The 25423-nt window shown below is 48.9% G+C and overlaps 5 protein-coding genes across 5 annotated transcripts; 2 read left to right on the forward strand and 3 right to left on the reverse strand.

The window, feature by feature from the left end:
• Positions 1-4750: 4750 nt before the first annotated feature.
• Positions 4751-7390, reverse strand: BDV37DRAFT_276037 (putative peptidase family-domain-containing protein; the record flags this gene model as incomplete). The annotated part of the gene is made up of 5 exons (XM_032085489.1): positions 4751-4847; positions 4913-5039; positions 5095-6835; positions 6926-7009; positions 7097-7390. The coding sequence occupies 5 exons, from the start codon at positions 7388-7390 to the stop codon at positions 4751-4753; spliced, it is 2343 nt and encodes a 780-aa protein (XP_031935842.1).
• Positions 7391-10516: 3126 nt separating this feature from the next.
• On the forward strand, positions 10517-12785 carry BDV37DRAFT_263232 (uncharacterized protein). Its single transcript, XM_032083515.1, has 2 exons — positions 10517-11002; positions 11101-12785. The coding sequence occupies exons 1-2, from the start codon at positions 10946-10948 to the stop codon at positions 12103-12105; spliced, it is 1062 nt and encodes a 353-aa protein (XP_031935843.1). The 5' UTR covers positions 10517-10945; the 3' UTR covers positions 12106-12785.
• An 86-nt stretch (positions 12786-12871) lies between these two features.
• On the reverse strand, positions 12872-15689 carry BDV37DRAFT_27471 (putative DNA ligase I). The gene has a single exon (XM_032085284.1). It carries the CDS (start codon positions 15503-15505, stop codon positions 13034-13036), a length of 2472 nt encoding a protein of 823 aa, XP_031935844.1. The 5' UTR covers positions 15506-15689; the 3' UTR covers positions 12872-13033.
• Positions 15690-15738: 49 nt separating this feature from the next.
• Positions 15739-18434, forward strand: BDV37DRAFT_288434 (RINT-1 family protein; the record flags this gene model as incomplete). The annotated part of the gene is made up of 5 exons (XM_032088268.1): positions 15739-15888; positions 15959-16206; positions 16264-16569; positions 16622-16763; positions 16821-18434. 5 exons carry the CDS (start codon positions 15739-15741, stop codon positions 18432-18434), a joined length of 2460 nt encoding a protein of 819 aa, XP_031935845.1.
• A 302-nt stretch (positions 18435-18736) lies between these two features.
• Positions 18737-25391, reverse strand: BDV37DRAFT_276041 (uncharacterized protein; the record flags this gene model as incomplete). The annotated part of the gene is made up of 7 exons (XM_032085490.1): positions 18737-20396; positions 20499-20561; position 20943; positions 21271-23362; positions 23652-24641; positions 24675-24975; positions 25090-25391. 7 exons carry the CDS (start codon positions 25389-25391, stop codon positions 18737-18739), a joined length of 5409 nt encoding a protein of 1802 aa, XP_031935846.1.
• Positions 25392-25423: the final 32 nt, after the last annotated feature.

Below are 25423 nucleotides of genomic sequence, written 5' to 3' on the forward strand. Positions count from 1 at the left end.
GAATCCGGAAGGTGGAATCTCCGGGGGGGAACTAAAGTGCCTCAAGAAGAAATAGGAAAGACAGTCATTGTTTGGATGCCCGAAACCCTCGAGTCTCAACCTAATGGGGGTGCACGGAGCACCTGCGATCCACCGATTCGTGTGAGCTTTGAACCACTTTTATCCATGGGATTGGGAACTATGACAGAACGCTATTTAACTGCATATAGGTCCCTATATTCTATAGATACCAGATCATGCTCACTGAAAGCATTCGGGTTGAAGAATTCGTGCTCTCCTGGCAATCTGTCTTCTGTTGTTATCAGTCTCGGGTATTGTATTGTCTGTAATGACCGCGATATCAAATTGCCCGGAGTCGCAACGGCGTCTATTGACTGGGTAACTGGGCCGCCAATCAGAAGCGCGGGATTCCGCTGCCGTCGCACGGAGCTCTCCGAAAGTCAATTACAAAACGACCATGTATTGTAAAGACCTGCCAAAGAATCAATTTGGAGTAGTGACTTCGGTGGCTGGTGAGTTAACAAACTAGTCGCTCAGCTCTAGCATTCGATTTCCGTATTTGCCCCAGGGATAGAAGAGAATCAAAGTTTCCCGATCAACCGGAACGGTGGGAAAAGGGAAAATGGAAGCAAAGGAAGTTTCTATTTTGTTTCCCGGGAAATATTAATTAAAAACAAAGATTATTTTTTTTTCCTGTCTTTCTTTCGTTCCATACCGTTAGGGAGGAGGCTCGTGTGTCCAACTACTAGTACTCTTGCTGACAGGCGAGATCGCCCTAGAGAGAAGGAAATTGAGTGTTTCTCGCGCGATAAGTGGATGATACCCGGGAGACCATCTAATTTGTTGGCCGAATGATCCGACTCAAGGGGGTGCAGCCGGTCCTAGCACGTAGGATAAGGTACAGTAGGGCAATTGTGGGGAACTTCCCATTTAGAAATGACAAAGGGAGGCATGCATTGCGTCACTTTCCGTTTGGCTCTCGCAGTAGCATTCCCGCTCCACATTTATGACATCTCTTCTCAGCACGCAGAATCCGGCACGACATTTCTCAATACACCTTTCGGTCTCTTCTCTCGCGTTTACCCTAACGTATTTCATCACCTCGACTAACCGGGTCGTCTTACCCAGTCGTACTAACTAGTCGACGGTTGCCAGCGTGCTAACTGATGGGCAAGTGGGTCCCTGTGTGGCCAGGCCATTGTGGTCCCCGTAGACTAAGAGGGAAAGACCACTAAGCGGTCAATCTGATGACTTTGCTCTGTATTCTCCGGATACTACTAGGGGAAAAAGACAATAAAAATATTCAAAACAAATAAAAAAATAAGAATAGAATACTACTGAAAAAAATGGCCGTTATGGAACCAGCATACGTACACGACTAGTACAAACAGGTCGGGAACTGTATACAGACAGAATAAATGAATAAGCCACAGCCGATGCAGATCATTATCCCTCACAGGGCCCATCATATGATGGCTGTGAATCGCCACTCTGAATAAGCTTGTGTCGTTTCTCACACTGTGGGTGACAGTGGTCTCAATGCTATTGGGCGTAGACTGGTTTCTCGGTTCACGAGTAACCAGGATTGGTAGGCAGCCAGTCATTAGGAGTCGTACACCTAAAATTAATGTATGTAGTAGGATTGGTCCCTATTGGCCCAAAAGGATAATCAATCAGATCCCACCAAACTGCTTCCGAATCCCCGCTGAAACAAAACGTCCATCTGGATTCGTTCGTAGACAACTGTGTTCAATTAAGAAGCGTCACACTGATACGCCTCGGATCGTCAAGAAGTGAAACCGATTTGCAGTGGACGGTCCAACGGCCCCAGTTCCGTGCTATATATGATAGTATCTGTGCGCGGTTCCCACCCCGATAACTCAATGCTTAAGAGATTATCGATATGACACGCATAAGATTGAACGAAAGGGCTACTTTCACAAATCATATATTTCCACAAGAGGAAACCTAGCAAAAGTAAAACGACCGAAGAAGCTGCGTAGAATCGTCATTCGAAGGTTTCCTACGCCATGACCACATCAAGGTCGAAAGTTGAGATTCATGATTTCAGATTTCTCTTTCCAGTTATGGGTCCCATGGCCATGGATAGCCATCTGTTGCTATGCGGGCAAATAAATCGGGGGAACAAGAACCCTGTCTGCACCGCAAGCACACCTGAACCATAGTCTAGTGATCGGCGGAGATTCCGCTCTATCTTCCGCATTCTGTTGCGCTTGTTGTCATATTTCTATTTTACTTGAAACCTCCGGCCAGGAAACTCTGGCGGATCTGCCAAATGAAGACCCTGAGAGCGTCCCCGAGGAAAAGTGGGTATAATTGACTACCGTGGTACATAGGAGAATCGCACAGGCAGTCAGCACGAAGAGAGAAGGGGGTATCCCTTGAAGCACGACACCGATTAGGAAATACCTGATCTTGCTTCTTTTACTGGCGGGTTGCTTCGTTAGACTGTGAAGTTATCTTTGGTTGCTACCCCGTCCCCCTGCAGGGCACAGCCAAGACTTCACATCATATGTACATTGTTCAGCATGCATCAAAAAGACAACTCGCATATGACATTTGCCACGCCATCATTTTGCTGTCCCCCCACCTCCTTCCTGCCTGCATTGCTGAGGAACGAGTTATTATTTGATCGCGAGACAGGGCCAAAGCATTCAGGCTTGTTTAGGCAGAAGAGTTGGACCCCCCGAGTCAGAGTGCAGGTAGACTTGTTGTACTATTAGATTAAGGTAGGTCGCGATCCAGGTTTCCATGCATATTCTTGCAGGATCGGTGTGTAAACTACTAGTATATTGCAGGATCTTCGAGCTACCGGGGCCTTGAGGTACCGAACAGACGGTGTTGGGTTTGCTGGCATGCATCAGTCTTGGTGGCAGCGTTAGGGCCCGTTTGCGGCGGTATAATATATACTAGTATCTAACTCGAAGGGGCCGATATCAAATGACAAGAGCCCACGAGTACTACGCACAGATGTCGCTTACATACGACTGGTAGTAGTCAGGTGTGAGGAACACCGACTTTCGTTGACATGACATTTCCCCCATAATGTCTCTGTTCTACACTCCCCGATAACTGGTGCCTGGACCATAATACACATACATCGGTTTCTTTCGTATCGTCTCGTACCCTGGCAGTAGCGTACCAGTACGAAAGCCATCCCGTGTTTTGGAAGATAGATCCGCTTTCGAACTAGCCAATCACCCTAGGAAGTGTAAAATACGGTACTAACCGTGGTTCCCCCAGCCCTAGCAAGTACTTATGGCGGCGGAATGACGAGGTATGTACCTAAGGTATGTACCTTGGTAGGTACCTTTGCCGCCAGGCCGTAAGTATGAACATTGAGGTACGGTTGAATAAAATGAGTGAGTTTGACCCATGCCCTCGGGATCTGGATCTTGTCGCCACAACAAGGTACCAGGCCGTGATAGGTGCCACCGCGACGTCAAACCCCACCTGGCTTTTGAGCCATCTGATCGTGAGTGATATTTTCCCGACAAATCATGGCCTGGAATCGGGGAATGGCGAAAGATGGCTGCGGTTTTGGGGGGGGGGTGAGGGGGGAAACAGCGCGCAATCAATGGACCCACTCGTTCTGCTTGAACTTTGGCGCATCCCCCCGGACGTAGTGTCGTATTGTTCTTTTGTTCTTTTTCCTTTCCTGAATCATGAGCTTCTTTTTTAGGCGCATTTAATGATGTGGATTCCCAGTGTGGGTAGTACCCATGATGTCATCACGATGTACCGTGTGTCTCTGGATTGTGTTCCCTGCAGACTTTCATACTACATCCGTCCACAGGTACTTCCTTCGTTTTTTACTCTGGAGTAGCACCGTTAAGCTTAACTAATCCACTGTATCGTCATGTTCCGCATCGGGAACAAAAGTCCGACACATCGGTAGATTTCGGCGATGTCACACTGTCACCTAACTTTTCAAACATATACATACAACAGCATTACCTTCAATAGTACAGACTGAGAGCTTCTATTAATGTGACGTTGAGGACACTGGTGTCTACAAAAGTCTGCTCCAGGCCTACACTCAGAACATTCGGTCCTAGTATGCGTCAATGGTAGACGTAGAGCCCATGTGGTATTATTTGTAGGTATCTATGGAGCAGCCGTCGGGCCAACTATCAATTATGTTCCTTGGAATTATCCCAGTATGAACCGCCAGTGATGCTAAGTCCCGCTTATCTCATGGCATACATAACATCAACGACACGCTGTCGGCGAACCTCGGAAGGGTGAATCGAAGAAAACGACAAAGAAAAGAAAAGACAAGGGAGAAAACCGACGGACGCCACAACACCTGCGCACTGTCACTCATACTTCCGCACCGAGGGATAATATGATGCATTGATAAAAAGTCAATGGGAACCCGAACTATCTGCTGTCCAGAAAAGCGAAATCGCGCGATGTATGTCGTCGAAAAGAAACTGGGTCCAAAGCAAAGAAACTGGAGCAAGTCATCTTGTCCGGACTCATCCTGGGAGTCACTCGAGGTGAGACGTGATATACGTAGAATTCCTGGACTCAGAGCTCAGGGCGCGTTTAATGGAGACTCTCCGTCCCTTTGGGACTTAAAAGGAGCTAAGGTCCTTCAAACACTCCGGAACCGAAACGAGACGGTCGGTTTAAAACCGGGAGCATTCCGTGCTTCAACTGACCGCAAGGTCTTTGTCGGTATATTTTTGCTGGGATATTGGAGGCAAGTAGTGTCGATATAAGGTTAGTGCATGATAATTAATGAGAATCCATCCACCCAGGGACCGCTGGATCCTGAGATGCCAGCTATTTTATAGCCAAGAGGTGGGATTAATGTATGCCTGTGAGACCACCTTGTCAGCATGAAAGAATTCTACAGACAAATGAGAGTCCGGGAATTGCGTACCCTGAGCCTCCATGAGCATTGCCAAAAACGCCGGACTTTCTCCCCTGACTTGTGAGGATCTCTATTCCGTCAATCCAAGCCCCCGCTCGGATATAAAAGCCGAGCAGGATTTCGCCTCGTCGTGTATCTAGGAATTTGTCAGTCCGGTTGGTTGGTGATACAGAAATGGAGGTTTGACTTACCAAGAACGAAATCGTCGCCGCCAGGTTTCCCTCCTCGTTTCCCAAAGAGCTGGCTAGTCGCATCTTCGTAGAAGAATTCCAACCCATCTACTGCTGCGCCGTGATAGACCCGGATCGAGGTCAAGAGTTTGGTTGATGCGAAGGCGCAGTCCAAAAGAAGCTGGTCGGGTTGACTGCCTTCCATCTGTGAAAATCCCAATTTACTGCCCTTATACCCAGTATGGCCCTTCGGCAATTTCACCACCGATTGCTTCGATTTGAGGTCATTGATAGAATCAACGGTATGGCTGCCAAGGGCTCCGGAGAAAGCCGTCAGCCTGATGTTCTTTTTCTTCTCTTTATCTGTGCCGAACACGCGTTGTCGCAGTTCATTCTCTGTCACTGTAACCTGCCGCGGGAGCCCGTTGCTGCTCGATTCTGTGTTGATATACTCAATAAAGTTACGGCAAACGTTGTCACCCTCGGCATATAGCTCCACAAACGCAATACCAGTTGTTGCGGTGATCAAGATTTTACCATTCTCGACAGGCCAGACTTGCACGCTATCATCCGAATTCATAGGAGCGTCCCCAGGAAGTCGGAAGCAAGGATGGAAACGGAACCGTAGTGCATCAAGTCGATGCCAGCCGCACTCATCCGGAGGTAAGCACAACTTAAGCCCCTGGGTTTTAGTACGAGTCGAGAATGGCTCACGAGTCATAAATGACCGATTAAAACGGACGTAATCACGTAGCATGATGCCCGACTCTTGGTGCGGGCATCCGAAGAGATGTCCCACTTCATGGAGGTGGGCCCCAATTCCAATATTGGCGGACTCCCAACGTGATCCAGCTTCACCGCAGTCGTTCGCAACGAAATCTGTGTCCGTCCGGGTGCAATCCGAGAAGGCATCAACGACTTCCTCTAGACTGGATGGATAGCTGTGAAGGCTATGGGATCCAAATATGGCCATTTTAACATCATCCCCACCTGACCCTAGGGCAGCATGACCCGTGATAGTTTGGGAACCCGTGTCCCAGTGGGAATCCAGGAGCAGGACCGAGACATACTGCTTCTGGCCTGGCTGAAGATGCAGATAGCTCTTCACGGCATCCTTGGCGATCTTAAATAGTTCGTCCTTCTTTGTAGCCGGGCCATGTTGTTGGGCGATATTGAGGTCCCGTAGCTCAGCGACCGTTTTATCGGTCCGAATGACATGGACTTTAGCTTCATTCCGCATCTGCCCATTGACTGTATCCCGACGGCTCAGCGTCCCACTCTGCCACTCTTCTTCGAAGCGGAAACATCGTCTACCGAAATTGTTCCGGAACATTTGCTCCCCAGTAAAGGCTTGCCATAAATATGCGGCCATCCGATACTTTCGAATAGCAGTTTCTAGACCATTACCTTCTCGCTGTATCTCCGCCGGGGTAGCATCAAACGTCCCGTCGGAGTCCTTTCCTAGCAAGACCACCAGATGCAAAGGTGGAGCGTTTACTAGCGGAAGGTAGTTGATACAAATCCAGGACGAATGTGCGGCAGGGTAAGAACTGCCCGCGGACAGCTTGGTTGAAACAAAATCGAAGCGCAGGCGATTCGGACCTGGGGTGAGATGTACTAGAACTTTGAAATGAGACGACGTGACAGGCCAGCTGACTGGCGGGAACCCATCCTGGTGATGGTAGACCGTTACGCTTCCGTCCAGCGGATGTTGCCGTGGGTCTCCAATCTGGCCGTAGGCGAGGAGTACTTTTTGATGCACCTAAATATTGTTGAGCTTCGTTAGTTCAGACTGTTATAGGAAGCCGGGCGTACGCTAGGCATGCGATTGAGAACGAGAGGGGACACCTACCCAAGAGTTATCTGCAATAGAGATTATTCTGGGAGCATACGGTGAGGAAGGGGTGGGTGTCCGAGCCCCGCCATTGATGCTACCCTGTGGAACGAATTGTCAGCATGGAACCGTAGATATCGAACCCATGGTCTGTAGGCATAGAGATACGAAAGAATGTATATCACATACAACAATGCTACTGCGCTGAGATGGGGACGTGTGAGGAGCCGGTCGCTGAGGAGGCACCGACAGTGAGGAATTAGTACCCGTGGTGCTGCCATTGGTTTCGCTCAATGAGGGGAGATTCGGGGACGAAGTGGTGGGCTTTATGGAGGAGGGCGGGGTGAGGGAGCTGTATGAGGCCGTATCAATAGTGGAGGTCGACTTCCCCGACGTCATTTCACCGTTGGATTGCGACTCATTGGATTTGGTGGCCCGAAAACTAGGTCTAGAGCGGCGACGAAGCTGCGAAAAGAACGGCATGATGAGGGGATTCTTGTCACAGTCAATTGAAAGAGAAGTCAACTGTGTATCAGTGGCGATGAACAAGGCAAGAAAGCCTTCACGAGCAAGAGGCGGGTATGCCTTCCTCCCGAATTGCTACGGCTCTCCTCGTCAGAACGAGGGACGAACCAGTCCAGTTCGACTGGGAAGTAAATCGGAAGGAGGAAAGAGAGAACAAGGAATTGGCGAAGAGAAAACGAGAGAAAGAACTGTCCTGAGATATTCAGGATAGCCAGTTGTCGGGAGAAGGTACGACCGCGGTGGAAGAATCGAAGGCGACCGTTTGCGGTTGCGACTGACGAACGAATGGAATGATAACCAATTTTGGCAACTACCTACAATGACCACCCCGCATGAATTGTACGCGTAAGAGAAGGGTGATATGAAACGAAAAAAATAAAGAAAGAAAGAAAAATAAAAAAGAGGAACAAGCGAGAGACAGCGAGTGTAAGGAGAGGGAGAGCCGAAGGGGAGGATTGAAATACAATAAAAAATAAAATCGAGGGAACCCGATTGACAAAAGAGAAAAAGGGAAAAATGAGAAACAAATAGAGCGACTAGTTTGAACTAAACTCACCTACCACTGGGGAGTATGGGACCAACTTATCATTTGTGACCCAGTAGATAGACTCGATAGACTAATCGAGTATTGTGGCGATGGGCAATGAGGGGGTAATGGAAAGAAAAAGAGCTGATAGTAGATACCTACCTTCCTATCGCTACTTCCAATACTGATAGATATATCAGATATTAATAGTAAAGGCCATTGTTCTCCCCTCTTCTATTCTCCCAATCAATTATCACACCTCCAGCATCCCACACGCAACCCCCCCCCCCCCTTTCCAGGCCTTAGGATGCAGCTATCAGACAGACTTCCAGGTTTTTTTTTTCTATTTCCCCTCTCGAGCGCGACAACCTGGGAAAGCATGTAAAAGGGCGATGATGACCCACTGCGACGCTGTTGCGTATAGACAAGGAGGTGTTACGTCGGCGGCATCTCACTGGCCAACCATAAGGGATCTCGAGTTTCACTACCTATTTATGAGTGGATCAGATCGTCTGCTAAATTTGTCTCCGCTGGACTTATTAGGCACGGCATTCTTGGGTTTTACAGGGGATCGAAGACTTTTCTCGCCCATTGTTCTCAGAGGTTGAATTGACGACACATACTTGAAACTCAAGGTTGAAAAAGAAAACGTCCCTGACCCGTGTTTCTAGGGCTTAGTTTGAGAAAAAAGAAATTTTGGTTTCATATTGTGTTCTTTTTCTGATCTCTTATCTCTGATTAGTCCCTTTCTTTTTTTTTTCTCTTTTTCCTTTTCTTTTCCTTTTTCGATTTTATTCTTACCGAGTTGTTTTGGGAAAGGCTCCCGTGGCTAAATCTCTTTAGTACTTTTACCTTGACCAAGTTCAATCAAGTTCCAGCTGGTTAGAATGAAGCCCGAACGAAAATAGTGACGGACCTAGACCTTGAATAGCCTAGCGATCTTGGTAGTTAGTGCGAATGGGATCCATTCCATGGTCGTTTATCTGTCCCTTCTCCTTCTCCAACGCCAACCATTGTATCAATTCATTTTTCTTTTTTAACTGGCTTTGTACACAATGATATACTTCGTGCGAGTGCAATATCTTTGATTTCTCGAGCAATTGTATGTTGTATTATTGACACAGTGCCTTTCGGTAACTACTCTGTACTAGTACCTCTTCTTTGCCGCTTGCAGTCAACGTCACTCCTCGCTCCGTCCTTTGTCCACTGTTTGCTACCTCTCCAATCCCAGTGTTTCAATAACTCGTCAGATGCCTGTATCCCTCCCATATATTATATTTATGACTTATTATTAATATTATTATTCCTTCTTCTTTTCCACCCTTAGGGTTTGTTGGTTCCTATCATTTGCAGGACTCACCGAACCCCACCTCCTGAAGTTGCTTAATGCTTCTTGGCAGTGGGCAACAAGTGAGCACTAACGCTGGCGAAAAAGATAAGGAAAGGGGTGGATTGAAAGTCCAGGCTGAAGAAGGAGAGCGTCATGCCTCAGGCTGTCAAGCTTGCAAACTCAAGCAAACGATGTCTTACCATCGGAATGCCACCGACGCCGTTGAGCCGCTGTCTCTCCTCACCACACATCGAGGGATGAATGTGTCTCAGACAGGGACGATGGTTGACAGAAGTCAATGCGGGCAGATCCCCCTGTTGACTGTCATAGTACGTATTGATCTAACTCTGAAACAAAGAGAGAGGGAGAGAAAGAAAGTCTCATTGAAACCCGATCGGTCGGTACTTTGCGGTCGCTAAGTAGGAGAAAGGGAGAGAGTGTGTATGTGCGTGAAGATATGTACTCATGTCCTCTATCGAGAATCGATAGGTGGCTTCCGAACCAAGAACGGTTCGCACGGCTTCTCTGCTGGCACGGCAACGCTTATTTACTCGGTATGAGGAGTCTCAATTGTATGAACATCATTACTCTCTTTGTTCCTTGCAGGATGATATGGTCGCAGGAGATGCTGGGAAGAAGGGGCCGATGAATGCCCAGATCAAGGGAGGGAATTGGGAATGGATCGGAGATTTTGGTTGCATACCGACCGGGACATTCCAAGTCGATTGATTCTGCGTCGTCTGGAGATCGTAAGTACGTAGTTGAAGTACAGATTCATCTCTCTCACTCAGGTATGCTGGCAGCTGGTTTCGTGAAGAAACACTAGGTTGAGGAACGACGTGAAGAAATCGGGGGTGCCATGCATACTTATCAAGTAATAGGTAGAAGACGTCAAGGTGTATTCCTCATCCTTCTTCTGGGAATGTCTAGGGCAAGCCAAAAATAAAATAAACTAGACAATAAAACTAAAAAAAAAGTGGACGAACGTAAGGGGAGAGTAGAGCTACCTACTACTGTTAGAGAGTTGTGTATGTGTGTACCTCTCAAGTACCTCAGAAGTATCGGGTACTATTGAAACACCTACATATATTCCAACAAAATACATCCATGGAGAACCGAATGTCCCGATTCCGTAGTGGAAGGACAAGACGACCGGGAGCGATTGGATGTTTTTGGGGCATTGGCACGTTAGCAGGGACGAATTTGGGACCTTCAAAGATCCACACCAGGGCAACCAACATCGCGACCTCAAAAAGGGCGCCCCATCTGATTTTTCCCCTCCCCGAGATGGAATTTTGGAATTTATTTTTTTTTGGAAATTCTCTCTCTTTCACTGAACTAGTACTTCCATGCTAAAATTACGGCTAATCTGAGATCCATTGCCCCCAGAGTTCCTGCTTTCTTAGTCTCGCTCAGCTAAAGCGATCTAAGCCTAAACTTCCGCTCTCCAATTGGGTTGGCTTCCATTTTCACTTTCGTTATTCGTTCTTCTCCCTTCATCCCTCTCCACCTTTCAGCCGCCCTTCACTCCTCGGTGACTTCACAAGCCTCTTCTTCACTAAGCTCCCAGACCTTGCATTGACCGACGGCGGCTTCCATGTTCACGGCCGTTTTTGTTTCCATCCAGTGAATCCTTCTCCTGCTGTGCACAGAACCCATGGCTCTCCCTCAGCCTTCCAAATCGAAGACGATCCGCAAAATTGACATCGCTCAGGTATGTCGACACTCCTGCGTTCAATGAACGCTGGACCATATCTTCCGCGGCTTGCATGGCTTGGAAAAAATTTGACTGACTCGTCCCTCTGGCGTTAGGTATCCCTTAGCCTTCAGGATCGCTTGGGTCTTGCCAAGGTCAAGTACCAGAATGGTCGTCTTCACGGCTTGGACCAGAATGGTGGCCGAAACAGTCTGGTAGGAAGCGACAAGCCTTCCGACTCCTCTTCCGATATCTCTCAGAGTCGATGCGAGACCCCGATGACCTCTCCCCCCTTACGGACCGCGATGTACTCGAAAGAACTGCCTCGGTCGTCTCGTAATAGACATGCTGTGACCTTCGATTCCAGAGTGATGCAGCCGATGTTATCCGCCAGCCGAAAACGTCTCCGGTCGGATTCAATCGCAGACCACCCTGCTAAAATCCCCCGATCGTCATGGAAAAGCTCCTATCAACTGCCCGAATCGTCCCCAGGCTTCAACCGTCACCTCGTGAATCGTCATCTTCCCTTTGTCAGTGAGACGGCTACAATCCCCGAGTTATCCTCTCCGGCATACCATCACCAGTCGGATGAAGATAACGATCCGGACCTTCCAATCCACAGCTTCCAAAATGTGAGCTCCATGGTGAGCTCCTCACCTCCTCGAACTCCGCCGCCAAAGCATGCTCGGTTATCTCGAAATGATCGAACTACACGGCATGAAGATGGTGCGGATCTGCTGCTGTATCTCGCCAACTCCCCTACCCCAGCCAGTGTCGCTGCGAAGGCTCATGGTCGGGAGTTTCCCCCATCCACCCCGCCAAGTCAGCATGCTGTTCTGCCTTCCCTGACTCCGACACCTGGAGGTGGTGGTGTCTTCCCAACTTTCAGCACTCCTAACCAGCAATTCAATTTCGCTGATTTTGTAAATGTGACACCTAGTCCAGCGCAACCTGCCTGGGGTGGTCGCACACCTGGAGGCCCTGCCAAGACCCCGCTAACAGCCAGGGACAGAAGAAGGTCTCACTTGGAGAACTTGTTGCCTCCCGGTGCAGATAGCCCCAAGACGAGAGCCAAGCAAGCGGGTGTTGTCCTGCAACTTGGTGGAGAGCTGCGACCTTGAGCTCATTGTTCCGGGCCAAAAGAATCGTTTCTGCTTGTTTATGCTTTTCACGACTACTTATGACTCACGTACGCACAGCTTGTGATTATCTCATGTTTGGTCAATGTCTTGATCGTCGGTCCTCACTCTTATCTATCTCTCTTCGTTTCCCCTTCTTCCCCTTTCGACTTTCCAAATCCCTTACAGCTTTAACCCCAGTGTTGACTGATACCGAATCATGCATTGCTGCTCATACATACCCTTTCTTATGTCTCGTTTAATCGATTCCGCTAGCAAATTCCTTATGTATTCGCCTACTCACCCACCTGTTTCAATTAATTGTCGAACGCTCTTTACCATTTCTTGGTTATTACCAGTGATCTCTGGGTGAAACCCATATACGAAACTTTACTACCCAAATTTTTCTATTTGAATTTTACTGTACATACAATTGACATGTCAATAATCAATTACCTCATTGCTTTCAACCTGCAACGAATCCGTGGGTTTGGTAACAAAGACCCGAAGATGACCCCACTCTGAAAATCGCACCACACACAAAATTGAGGAAAACAACACGCGACAACCGACGCGTCAAACTCAGATCCCGTGGCTATTTCGCGTTCCAACCATCCCGAATTAGGATTAGTGCCATGCATGTGATCGATCCCATTCTATATCGAGATTAGCCAAGACTCAACCTTATTATCACGTGGCTATTATCCATTTAATCTACAGACATGTCGATAGCACACTAAGTGGCCGATTTCATATAGAACGGGTATCTGGGGGACCATGCGTCTAGTGTTCTTATTATATAATATACTCATCACCTAGGATGGAACTATTATGGCGATATATTGTGCCTGATACACTGTCCGTTTCCGGTCGATCCAACCGGTACCATATCTGCTGAATCGAAGCTTACGCGCCACCCTCACTCCTCCTGCTAATCTAACTCGGCATCTGGAGCAGGGGGTTCTACTTCTTCTTTCTGGGAACGTTCGAATTGCTTCCTCCAAAGTAAGGCCAGATAATCTGACGTGGTAGCCTCATCAATGGACTTGTCCTCCCGGACGCGAAGAAATCGCGGAAACCGAAGACTAAGACCTCGTTCGTCGCTCACCAGCCCGATGGCAGCCGTGTAAGTCGGGCTGAGCGTGATATCTGCAAAGGCCATCTCCCACACCTCCTGCGGCTCGAACCAGACGTCCGGCTCGCCGTAGTATTCGACATAACTGGGCCGTGAGATCACATTGGGGCTGCCTTCGGTATATTTATCCTTGTTGGCCTGGTAGAACTTGTCCGTGAAGCCGGACATGCACTTCGTGACGGCTTCGAGGCTGCCGGTTTCGGGATTCCGCACGGCTAACAGGATGGGTGACCACCATTTGGCTTTTCGGCCTTGTCCGTGCCAGGCCCCTACAGGGATCAGGTCAAGGGTCTCGGATGAGGTGCTGTAGTCCTTTTTGACTTTAAGCCAGGATTCGAGTCTTTTATCTGGTTCGTATGTGGAAAGTAAGGCCTTTCGGCGGCCTCCTTTCGTGGGTTTTGATTCCGGCTTGTCTATATCGTCGTTTGGGGTCTCCGATGGTTCCGAATTATTTGACTTCGACACATTGTCGAGCATCTTGACCATGATGCCTTCGCATTTGGTATCAGTTGCACTTTTAAAAAATTCCAGGACTGTCTCCGAATCGGCAGATGTGGCATCAAAGCTCTTTACCCATGTGAACCGGTTGGGGATTTCCACGAATAAGCTTCGTAGAAGCTCTCTACGTTCGCGGAAAGATCGGTCCAACAGAGGGTTTCCGTTCAGGTACATCAGGTCAAATGAAAAGAGACAAACATTAATCTTGATAGTCCCTATATCAACGTTCTTTTTGGCTCGATTGGTCAGAATCTGGAAGGCTTGGAGTTCCCCTGTTTCCTGGTCAACGGCGACTACTTCACCCTCTAGTATGAAGCTCGACACGCTCTCGCCTCTAATCTGTGGGACCAGGGACACCAGGTCCGGGTATTTCTCTGTCATATTTTCCAGATGACGAGAAAATATCGATACTTTGCCATTTCCGTCACAGTGCACTTGGGCACGCTGCCCGTCATATTTGTATTCGCAGGCAAAGTCCCGTCCTTGAAGTTTTGTCAGCATCTCGGAGAGATCCCGGGTGATGCTGCCTAGCATTGGCCTCAACGGTATATGTAGCTGTAGGCCACATCGTACGAGAAGTTCTTCCGTGACCCCTATCTCGAGCAAACAGGGAACTAGATCATTGTAATCAGGGTGTCTAGCATATGACGCCTTGACAACCTCTTCTGCATTGTTGTAAATCTCAGCTAGTTCTTCCTTTTTAAGACGAGCCAACTCTTGCTGCGAACGGACAGCGAAATCGGCCCCTTCCGGTTTAGAGTAGAGAAAAGCGCGGGCGAGTGCGATGAGCATGGTAGTCTTCACGGCTCCTATTCGCAAGTTTTGGACGAGCGTCCTCACGATATACCGGCTTTCTTCCGCACCCCTAGTATCCTGTAACAGTTTCTCGACAATTCTCTGTTTGTTTTCCTGGCTCCCTATGCCCTTGCTCATGGCAATCTTTTGCAGTGACTGATATACCCCTTTGACCGTCAATGGCTTGGGCTTCATTAACGTGAAGCTTTGCCTCTTTTTAGCTTCGAACGCCACGTCACCGGCGTCTCCAAGCTTATCATAGAGCGATTTAAGTCCTTGGCTGTTCAGGCCATAGATCTTCTTCAAAGCCTTTGAAATAGAAGAGCCACCGAGTCCTAGCTCTAACTCATCATACGGTGGAGAGATTGAGCTGGTTGCTAGCCATACTGCGGGGAGGACACTCGAAGGGTCGGCTTCGATAAGCACTCGCAGGAAGTTAACGAGTGTATCCACAATTTTGATACGACTTGTCGTGGCATTTGCAAGTACAAAGGCTCGGGTTAAGAGGGCATATGAAGCATCGCCACCTGTGGCAGCCCAGTGCCCTTTTAACTCTTCTGCCCATTTGGTTGAGTCGAACGTCAAGGGACTCTGATCAAAAGGAACTGCAAGAGAAACGATGTCTTCTGTGCCGGTAGAAGATTGCAATGATAGTGTATTTCTCTTCTGTGTCTTGTTTGACGGCCCTAGATCGTCGTCTTTGGTGTTCGACGGAGTCGCGATGGGCTCACCAGTTGGCGTCTGAGTTTCCGAAGCCGGGGCAGCATCTTGCCGGTTCCATTCTTCTTGGAGCTTGCGGGCGAGAGCTTCGTCGGAAAGAGTTTGGTCTGTATCTTCAGGCACAGTGGACTGACTCTGCTCCGCCTTATCAGCTTGCTTGGCTGCTTGGCCCTTGAAGAATGACGCTATGCTTCGACTGCGCTGGGGGGATGAGACTGCGACCTCTCTCTTGCGCTTTTTGGCCGGGCTAGACATGTTGTGCTTGAGTTTGATAATATCTTCGACGTTATGTATATTGTATTCACCCACGTAATGGGCTCCATGGTGGCCAATTCATTGACAGAAACAAGTAGTGGCGGTAGGCGGAAGCTGAAGCTGCATGGAGCTGAGCTCCGCTTTCCCGCAATTCAACTTAATTCGTCCGGAGGCGGAGTGGTCATTGTTCGCGACACCTAACATTTCATTCCCCTCTCCAACATTACCTGACAATGGCGACTCCAACATCCACGCTATCTCTGCATGAACGAACAAGGGTCGAAGATTATCTAAACGACAAAATTCAGGTGTCGGCCGATTTCGAAAGTCTTGACTCATTGCTGTCTAGTCTTCGCTCCCAGCATGAGCTCCAACGAAAGCAGGTATTATTGTCTCACTTATGTCTATCAGTACATGGCCTAATCAGAAAATTATCTGACGGCCTTGGCATAGTTAGCAGAAGCACAGGAAGCACTATCGAAAGCGACAAAGGCCTCTAGCGACCATGCCGAAGCCACTCGAAAGCGTGCCGAGGCGTTTAATGAGCACCAGGCGGATATCGATAGGCGGTTGAAAGCCCTCACTGGGTCAGATGCGAGCGACGAAGCGGCAAAGCGATTTGAAGCGAGTATAGAAAAGCTGCGTAAGCTGGAGCTGTCAAAGGGATATGTGTCCTTGCTCAAGGAAGCGGAGGAATTGAGGTATTTGAAGCAGTGATCGCGTCAAAACAGAGCATGGGCCGCTAAGACGATATACAGCAAGGAAGCCTTAACATGCATACAGCCTTCACCCAAATTGGCCATCAAGCCATATACCCGGCTAAGGACCATCGTCCAATCCTTGAAAGAAGCTCAGCCTGCAGCAGAAGGGGCTGCCCCTCACCTGGTCGACTATATCGGAAAGCTAGCATCTGCATTGAGAGATCACATGAAAACCGACTTCACTAAGCGGCTACAGGGAACATTGGAGGAGATGAAGTGGCCGTCGAAGGACCTGTATTTTCCGGATAATCTAAGAGCACAGTGGAAAGAATATGTGGAGTTGCTCCTCGACCTTCAGACACCGTACGTATCGGTCAATACTTTTTTACTTGGTATGCTAACATATTTATGCTAGTGAACTTCACAGCCGTGACATTTCGAAAGAGGAACCCGTCAAGCCTCCAATCTTACTACCGCTGGAAGTGATGGTACATCCACTGGAGCTTCGCTTCAAATACCACTTCAGCGGGGACAGGCCAACAAACCGGCTTGACAAGGTAAGGATTGTCATCTGATAGTTGTAGGGATAGATACCGTTCTAACTGAGTTTCCAGCCGGAATATTTCCTTGCTCATCTGACGGACCTCCTTAACAACTTTGGCGGGTTTTTTGCTTCATCCTTGCAGCCTATCTTCGACGAAAAGGCACAAGCTGTCGGATCTGATCTGGAGTGGAATTTTTACAACGCCTCACATGCCTACATTACGGCTCTTTTGCCAATTCTGAGACATAAGATAGCCTCATATTTGCCTCAAATCTCAAGCCACCCGCAGTTGCTGAGTCACTTCGTCCACGAGTTAATGAATTTCGACAACGAAATCCGTGAATCGTGGAATTACCTACCAGATCCTTATACTGATAATAATTGGAAGGGCATGACGTGGGAGGTGCTAACCGAACAAGGGTGGTTTGAGCGTTGGCTTCAGGTTGAGAAAGATTTTGCCTTGGCACGGTATAAGGAAATTGTAGATGCGCCGGATAGTGGTCATATCGATTATGACGGTGTCGATCGTTCTGCGACAAAGCCTACTAAAGCTGCAATCCGTGTCAACGATCTTCTCGAGACAATAACAGAGCGTTACCAGCCTCTGTCGTCATTCAGCCAGAAGTTACGCTTTCTCATTGACATCCAGATCACGATATTTGACCAATTCCATGAACGGCTGCATTCAGCGCTGGAAGCCTACCTTGCAATGACGTCGACGATTGGCCGCACAGTGCAGGGTGCTGATGGAACTAGTGTGGAGGGTGTTGCAGGGCTAGAACGGCTCTCCAGAGTTTTCGGAAGCGCCGAATATCTTGAGAAGAAAATGGAAGACTGGAGTAACGAAGTGTTCTTCGTAGAGCTTTGGTCTGAACTTCAAGAACGAGTCCGACAGAACAAGGATGGCGGCAAGAACGTGGCTGGCTCGATGTCTGTTGCGGACGTTGCCTCGCGGACGTCTCAAGCTGTGACGAATGGTAACGATCATGGAGAGGCCTCTGAGGGCGCCTTGTTCGATGAGACAGCATCCGCATATCGCCGCCTGAGGCTCCGCTCAGAATCCATCATTACGTCAACTTTGACTTCAAACATGCGCACCGCCCTTAAACCCTACTCTCGCGTTTCGACGTGGGCAACTGTTTCTACTAGTTTGGCTTCTCCTTTGCCTCCTACTTCGGATCTTTCGCCGGCAATGCGTACTCTATCCACCGAGATCTCCTTCCTTTCTCGCACCCTGGGCGTCGCACCCTTGCGTCGTATCGTCCGCCAAGTGCTTCTCTCCATCCAAACCTACATCTGGAATAATATTCTTACGAGGAATATGTTCTCCGCTGCAGGGGCAACGCAGCTAGTAAGCGATGTTGAGCATCTCTGCAATGTCGTTGATGCGGCCCTTGGTCCGGCGGCTCAGGTTGGCAGCTCAGCGAACGTGCTTAGGAAACTTAATGAGGGCCTCACCCTTCTCGGACTGAGTATCAGTGGGCCAAAGTCAGCAGAGAATGGGTCTGCATCGCAGGACAGCGATCAGCAGGGAACGTCGCCGCTGGGACTGTGGGACGTAGAGAAGAGGTTGTTCAAGGACAACGAAAGCGCAAGGGTTGTCCTTGGTGAATTGAATATCGAAACTCTCTCCGAAGCGGAGGCGAGAAGTGTTCTGGAGAAGCGAGTCGAAATCAGTAGTTAATTTTAGCGACATTGCATTAGTCAGTCATTGTGAGAACTGATATGCTTCAACTTGGCTTGCATGAGATATGTAGATATGAACCTAGTGTACCTAATAATTTGAGCCCTGCGGCGTTAATCATTCATTGTAGTATTTACTCGAAAATATAAAAAATCTATGAAAGGGATGTTATATATGACTTTTGGGTAGCCCTGCCAACCAAACGCCCAAGATCCTGTTGAAAGAATCCTGTCCGGAGAGCTGTTTTTCAGCTCGTTACGTATGATCTAGTTGTTCCAGCATCGGCTTAAGAAAAGGAGAATTCAAGGGTGGTGAACAACTGGACCGTGGCCCCGTTCTCCTGGTCTGTTAAAGTTCTTTGGGGCATTCTGCACCTTCATGTTCTCAATTATACCCGGGCCAACCTCTTCAATTGCCCGCAGAAGCGCCTCGACGGTCTCCCTTGTGGTCTGCACATTAACTACGCAGCGGAAGAACTTCCCATTTCCGACGGCATCCTCATCACCGCTGGGTGGCGCAAAATCAACCATGAAGCCCTTGCTCACGATCGCATGCGTCACCTGCTCGGTGACCTTGCTGTTGGCTTTGCCGCGCTCGGCCTCATCTGAGACGATGCCACGAGGATGGAGGAATTGTCCGCCGGGAGCGTAATAAAAGCAGACCTGGAGGCATGGGGGAGGGTTCTCACTGACGAGGATGAAGTTCGGGTTCTCGGCGACGAGGGTTGCGAGATGCGCCGCAGTGTCGCAGGCAGTGTCAATCTGCTTCTCGTACCCTGCCGTCCCGTAATAAGTCCAGCCGAGGAAGAGCTTGAGGGAATCGGCGCGTCGACCGCACTGGAGCGTCAGATCTGCCAGGTCCCAGACTTCGGGCGAGTCAACGCCGAGTTCGGACTCGATGGTGCCATTACAGCCGTTAGCTTCGGGAAGCTCGGTGTCTTCATTGTGGAACAGGTACCCAGCAGGAAGGGTGTTTGCACGATGGAAGCGACGCAGGTCAGCCGCAAGGAGGAACGAACAGGTCACTGGCACGCCGAGCATTTTGTGAGGGTTGATTGCGATGCTGTCCGCCTTCTCTGCGCCGGCGAGTTTCTGTCGCTGGCGTTTGGAGAAAGCAAACGAGCCACCCCAGGATCCGTCAACATGGAACCACAAATTGTATTTCTTGCAGATGGCGGCGATTTCGTCGAACGGGTCGAAAGATCCCATAACGGTTGTTCCCGCTGTCGCATTGACGTAGAACGGGGTACGGTTCTCCCTCAGGGCCTTTCGGACTAGGTTCTCCAGCTCCGCTGGAATCATGCGTCCTTGCTTATCGATAGGTACAGCCCAAACTGAGCTACTTCCGAGTCCTAGCATCTGCGCTGCCTTCTCAATGCTGTAATGGCCATGGGCGCTTGTGAATAGCACGAAACGGTAATCTCCGTTTCCGTCTTTTTTCGTAGCAGGGAAAAGATTGTTTCGTGCAATGACAATTGATGTCGTGTTCGAGGCAGAACCACCTTGGACCGATATACCTCCCGCTCGTGGGCCATTGAGTCCAAAAAGCGTAGCCAGCTGTTTCCCGGTGAACTTCTCAATGACCGTTAAAGCGGGCGAGACCTGGTAAACGTGGACGTTTGTGTTCAAGGCGGCCAAGATGAGCTCAGAAGCTACACCCGGGGCATTGGTGGATGCATACAGCTTGTCAAGGAAGCCCTGGTGCCAGGTATTGACGGAGTATCGCAAGACCTTCTGCAGTGCCTCGACCAGGCCATCTTGTCCCGCTCCTTGCTCTGGCAATTCCAATTGAAGAATTTTCTGAAGTTCCTCCGGTCTCTTGTGGTCCACTAATGAAGTACTCGATGGTTTGAGGTTGTTATGAGTGCCGTTGGTTCCATTGACGCCATTTTCCAATGCCTTCTGGCCTAAGGGATCTTCATCTGCAGACCGGATGAAGGGAATCAGGAGGTCTTCGACCGCACTTAGAAGCTAAGAGAATATATATTTATTAGCACCGGAAGTAGTTCCTCTCAGAAGCTTGTTGAATTATTTTTTAGAACGTAGCAAGCGCATTCTGACTCACACTTCGCACTTCTTCCGCGCGGCGGGACGGGGAAGAATCAGCCATCTATGACTGGTTGTAATTCTAGAATAATATATAGTATGATATAATATAGGAAGGAAGAACCTAGATATAGGGGAAAGGGTGTGTACACCAAATTTGGCAATGGTTGAAATATTCAACAAGGGCCAAGGCCATTCATAGAAATTACGATCAAAGGACCCATTCTGTCACCGGCACCGTTGCGGATCCACTGGAGAAATGGATGGCGACAGACTCGGAGACTCTGACATCATGGTTCCAGAGGCCAATGATGGTTCCAATAACAGTCCTTAGATTTGGCTTCCGAGCGAAAAGAGATTTAGAAGCATTTAGGGTCTTCTTTACGATGGTGGGGAAGACGGAATTTCTTATCGTTCCATTTGATTCATGCCCCGCACGTGCTTTAGTTCAACAAAAAGATACGCTGCCTTGCAAATCAGGCAGATTAATGTCTGGTCTAGTATAAGAACGACGATTCTATTCCCATCAATAGACGAAAAACACATTCCTGCTATGTTCCGGGGCCTTCGAAATACGATGTTTCTTGTATCGATTATGATGTTTGTCGGCAATTGTGCCGATCATTTACGATATTGAATTCACACTAATGCAACCTGTATAAATTGCGTGCTTTTGATATCCACATAACCAATCCCGTGACCCTTATATACATGCATGACTTTTGTTGCAGAAAGTTCGTTATACCCAAATGAACACGATCGAAACTAGGCAGTTACGCCCTTCTGCGCACCTTTTTTCGCATCCTCCTCTGCCTTTGCAGCAAACTTAGCCCGTGCAAGTTCTATTCTAGACTTGGGTCTATCTCCAGAGCCATTGTTGTTATCAAAACCTTTGGCTTTCATAGCCCATTCGCCCCGTCGTCGCTTGTAGAGATCCATCGCCCAGTTCCTCCAGACAGCACGGCCGACGAAAGAGTCCCGAAGCTCCATTTCATGCTGAGTCAACTCCTGTGCCATTCGCTCCTTGATAAAGAAAATGTCCTTGGTCGCAGGCCAGAGTGCGTCTACCACATGGGATCCGCTGCTATCGAGGGCAAGCTCCTTCAAGTGACTGGTGAAGCGTGGAGCAAACTGTCGACGGAATTGAGTGGTAGATGTCGGAGATGTAAGAGCTTGTTGTAGGACGCGAGATGCGGTGGGATCCTTGGCGATCTTAACGAGTGATTCCGAAGATTGCGCCAACAGACTTGTATAAACGAGCCCGCTTATCGGACCAGGAGCAGTGAGCATTGTCTGTGCAAGTAGCGAACCATGGAGCTTTTCTCCTGTTGATGATTGACTGGGAGCAACATTGGCCGCCTTCTGCTCTGACTCTTCAGATTCCTCTTGGGTTGTGTTCTCTAGTCGCAGAATTTGTTCCAGTCTCCGAGCAGGGTCTGTATCGTAGGCTTCCTCTAGGGCTCGAGCGAGGGGTGCTGTGTCAACTCCACGGACTAGGCATCGCTCAATAAGCACTTTGGGAACGACCATCCTAGACCGCTCGAGAAGACTAGGAATCTGAGGAACAATCCGCTCCAAGGCTTGTTGGAGATCATCCTTTCCGAGTCTCTCCAGCACTCGAAGCACAACATACCCGGCGGTGATATTGCGGGCAAGGGAAGTTATTTGGTCGCGGAAGAAGTTCTTGTAAAGACCCTTGAATGCCTTTCCGGGCATACAACGCACAATTGTTTCGAGTAACCGAGATCCCACTGGGTCATAGAGTAATCCGCGCACAAACGTTGTGGTCTCAGAGCCCTCCTCAAAGCTCTCATCCGGAATTAGCCGTCTTGTTATAGAATTTGGATCCTTGGCACTCGATTTTCCAAAATGCGAGAGCTCCAAAGACACTAAGACTTGAAGCACCGGATTTCCAACTGGATGAGTCGCAAGTGCTCTCAAATATGTGTCATCAAGTACGGAGACCATGTCCTTCATAATCTTCTTCAAAGTAGCCTCGAACACATCCGGTACGCTTCTTTTTTGCGCAGAGGCATCCCCATCCTGTGTCTCTCCCTGTAGTAGACCCAATTTCTCTTTCTTACGGCTTGCAACAACCGAGTCGTTCGCTGAAACGTCCACAGGCTCTCCCGCAAGCACAAGAAGCAAAACTCTGATTGTATGTGACGCGAACCGTTCTGTCAGTAGGTAACCCCAGTTGCCCTCCAATTCTTCGACCACCTTGATGAACATCTCTGCCAACGACAGTTCAGGCTCGGGCTCCTCTCCCTCTTCCTTGTCTATATCCATCTTATCACTTTTCGACTTCGAGACTTTCTGTGTTACACCGGGTGCAGCATTGATAAAGAGAGTCTCGCAGCAATGACTAGCAAAACGATGCTGCACAAGATTCAGGAAGTGGCCGATAAATTTGTTAAAAAGCCTGTGAATTTGGCGCATATCCGACATCGAAATCAGTTTCTCCATGAGCCGTGAGCATCCCTGACTGCATGCGATTTTCAACTCCTTTCCGTCAGCCTCTTTATAGACACTGTCTAGGAATATTCTGCGCTCATCTGCATCCTGGAATTGGTTCAATTCCAACACCTCATTGGCTCGAGAGAAATATTCCTGTTCCTCGGGATCGAGAAGACCATAGAAGGGCATATCACCGGGAGGCGCAGCACTTTGATTCTCATCGTAGTTTCCATCGTAGTTTCCATCATAGTTCTCATTGTAATTCTCGTCGAAAGGTATGTAGTCGGCTCCTTGATTGATTTCGTCCGACTCGTCCGTCGAGGGCTTCATCCGTTTCGGGAGGGAATCTTCGGGGGCTTCTTCGCGCTTCCGCTTCGCGGCATCTTTCTCAGCCTTTTCAGCCGCCCGGCGACCTCTTTTTTGGTTCTCGCGAGGCATAGTGTGATCGTTGGGGGATATTAAGTGGTTAGAAGAGAGAAGTTCTTATCCGGGCCTTTTGCGCTGGAAATTTTTGGGATAAGCGGTGGTCCAAGCGCCTTCCGCGCATCAACTAAGCATGTGTTTGTCCTGTTTGCTTGAGTTACTTTTCCCTTTTTGGATAAATGTTTTCGTCGATTTCATAAGGTGATAATGTACAGTAGTCAACTAGTTAATTTGGTAATGAAGGCAGTCATAATACAACCAAGAATGCAAGAAATTGTGAGACAGATTATACAGAAGAGTAGATTGCAGAGATGTGTCTCCCGCACTCCACGCGCTGCTCCATTTTCACTGTGCGGGAGCCAATCTTTCCCTTGTGACGAGGCATGACCTGAAGCCGTGCCTCCTGCTCAGCAAGTTCGCCTTTACCCTCCGGAGGAGCGTTGATATGAATTGGCTTGGATTGGTTGCTTCTCCTGCCCGTACCAAGTTGGAAATGCTCATTACCTCCCCAAAAGAGCACATCGAACCCAAAGTTGGTGGCATCGTTCAAAGAATTGCTAGGCGATGAATCGATATGAGCATTGTTGTCCAGTACCGCTGATACGTGCGTTGTCCCCACTGATAGATAGCGAAGATGAATAGGTGTCAATTGCTTCTTCCGTTCGTCATACTCAAACAAACCGCTCAAGGACTTGACCTTGGTGGGGGCCTCTTGCATGTGAGTCCATTTTCCATTACCAAGAGCACCCCAAATTCCTCTTCCGCATGTCCAGGTGTCAGCCGTAATGCGGTCCAAATCGCGGATAGCGGAAGGGTTTTCACCAGGACCAACGATTCGTTGTGCATCCACGGTGAAAAAGCTGTTGGCACCACCGGCTGCAATTCCCGTTACCTTGGGGAACCACATATTCCCCTTGTAAAGGTTTTTGATGGGTACAGAGGTAGGTGTGTCACTAAAAGGTAGTGCGGCGTCAAACGCCATACCCAATTGTCCGAAGGAATTATCGCCAAAAGTAAACAAGCTACCATCCTTGCTTAGAGCCAGAGAATGATAGTCTCCGGTAGCGATTTGCGTAATCTTGGTGCCCTTGAATGCCTCAATCTCATGACACATGTCGACTGGCCCTTTAGGTCGGGTTGCCCAAGTCAACCCTGGGATACCAAGCTGTCCAAAAGATGGATAGCTCTCTGTAGAAGAAGCGACAGAGAATACGCGGCCATGGTTCGTCAAGAGAAGGGCATGCTCTAATCCGCCGCGGAGCATAGTGACCTTCTCACCCAGCTTCAGGCTAGGTTGCAGCAACCGGTAACTTACTCCAGATTTTCCAGACCAGAAAGGTACCCAGGAGCTTTCTTTAGGTTTTCGGCCGGACTGTTGATCATCCTTGGCAATTGGAAGAGAGTAAACACTGCCGTCTGCTGATAATGCGAGTATTCGGTCGTTTGACATGCACAGCGAAGTCAAATTCTTTCCTGCCAAAGTCTTTGTGGGCTTGAACTCGGACTCTGAATAGCCCTTACCCCACTGAATGAGGTCACCGTTTTCTGCAATCGCTGCACCAGACTTGTCAGAAAGCTTAAGGTCTCTGAGCACCTGGCCGTCAAAATAACGAATTCTCCGAGGGCTTTTGATAACAGTCTCCTTAGAGTTGGGGTCCACAACACGATAGGAATTTGTTCCCCATACATATACGCCGGGACTTTTTAAGCTTCTTTTGTGTTGAACATACTGCGACTCCAGTTGCTCAGTGGCCTGGGAGAGAGTATGAGCCTTCTTGTCTGCTTGACTTCCGGCCGGATTCTTATCGAGTGTCGCATAGGTGTAGACGAGAAAAGCAGCGGCGCCTGTTCCCGCAAGGCCTAGAGAAGTTTTAAGCCAACGTGAAGAGGATCCAGACTGTTCCGATGCATTAGGGCCATTACTGGCATAACCTCTTCTCCCGGTAAAGATAGCAGGCCGAGTAGTCCGAGGAAGACGACGTGAGACGGTGACAATATTTATCACGGGCTGTCGCGCTCGAGATGTCCACATGGTTTTTTGGCGCTTCCCTCAACAAGCGCACA

This window comes from Aspergillus pseudonomiae (genome assembly GCF_009193645.1).
Source record: "Aspergillus pseudonomiae strain CBS 119388 unplaced genomic scaffold BDV37scaffold_118, whole genome shotgun sequence".
NCBI lineage: Eukaryota > Fungi > Ascomycota > Eurotiomycetes > Eurotiales > Aspergillaceae > Aspergillus > Aspergillus pseudonomiae.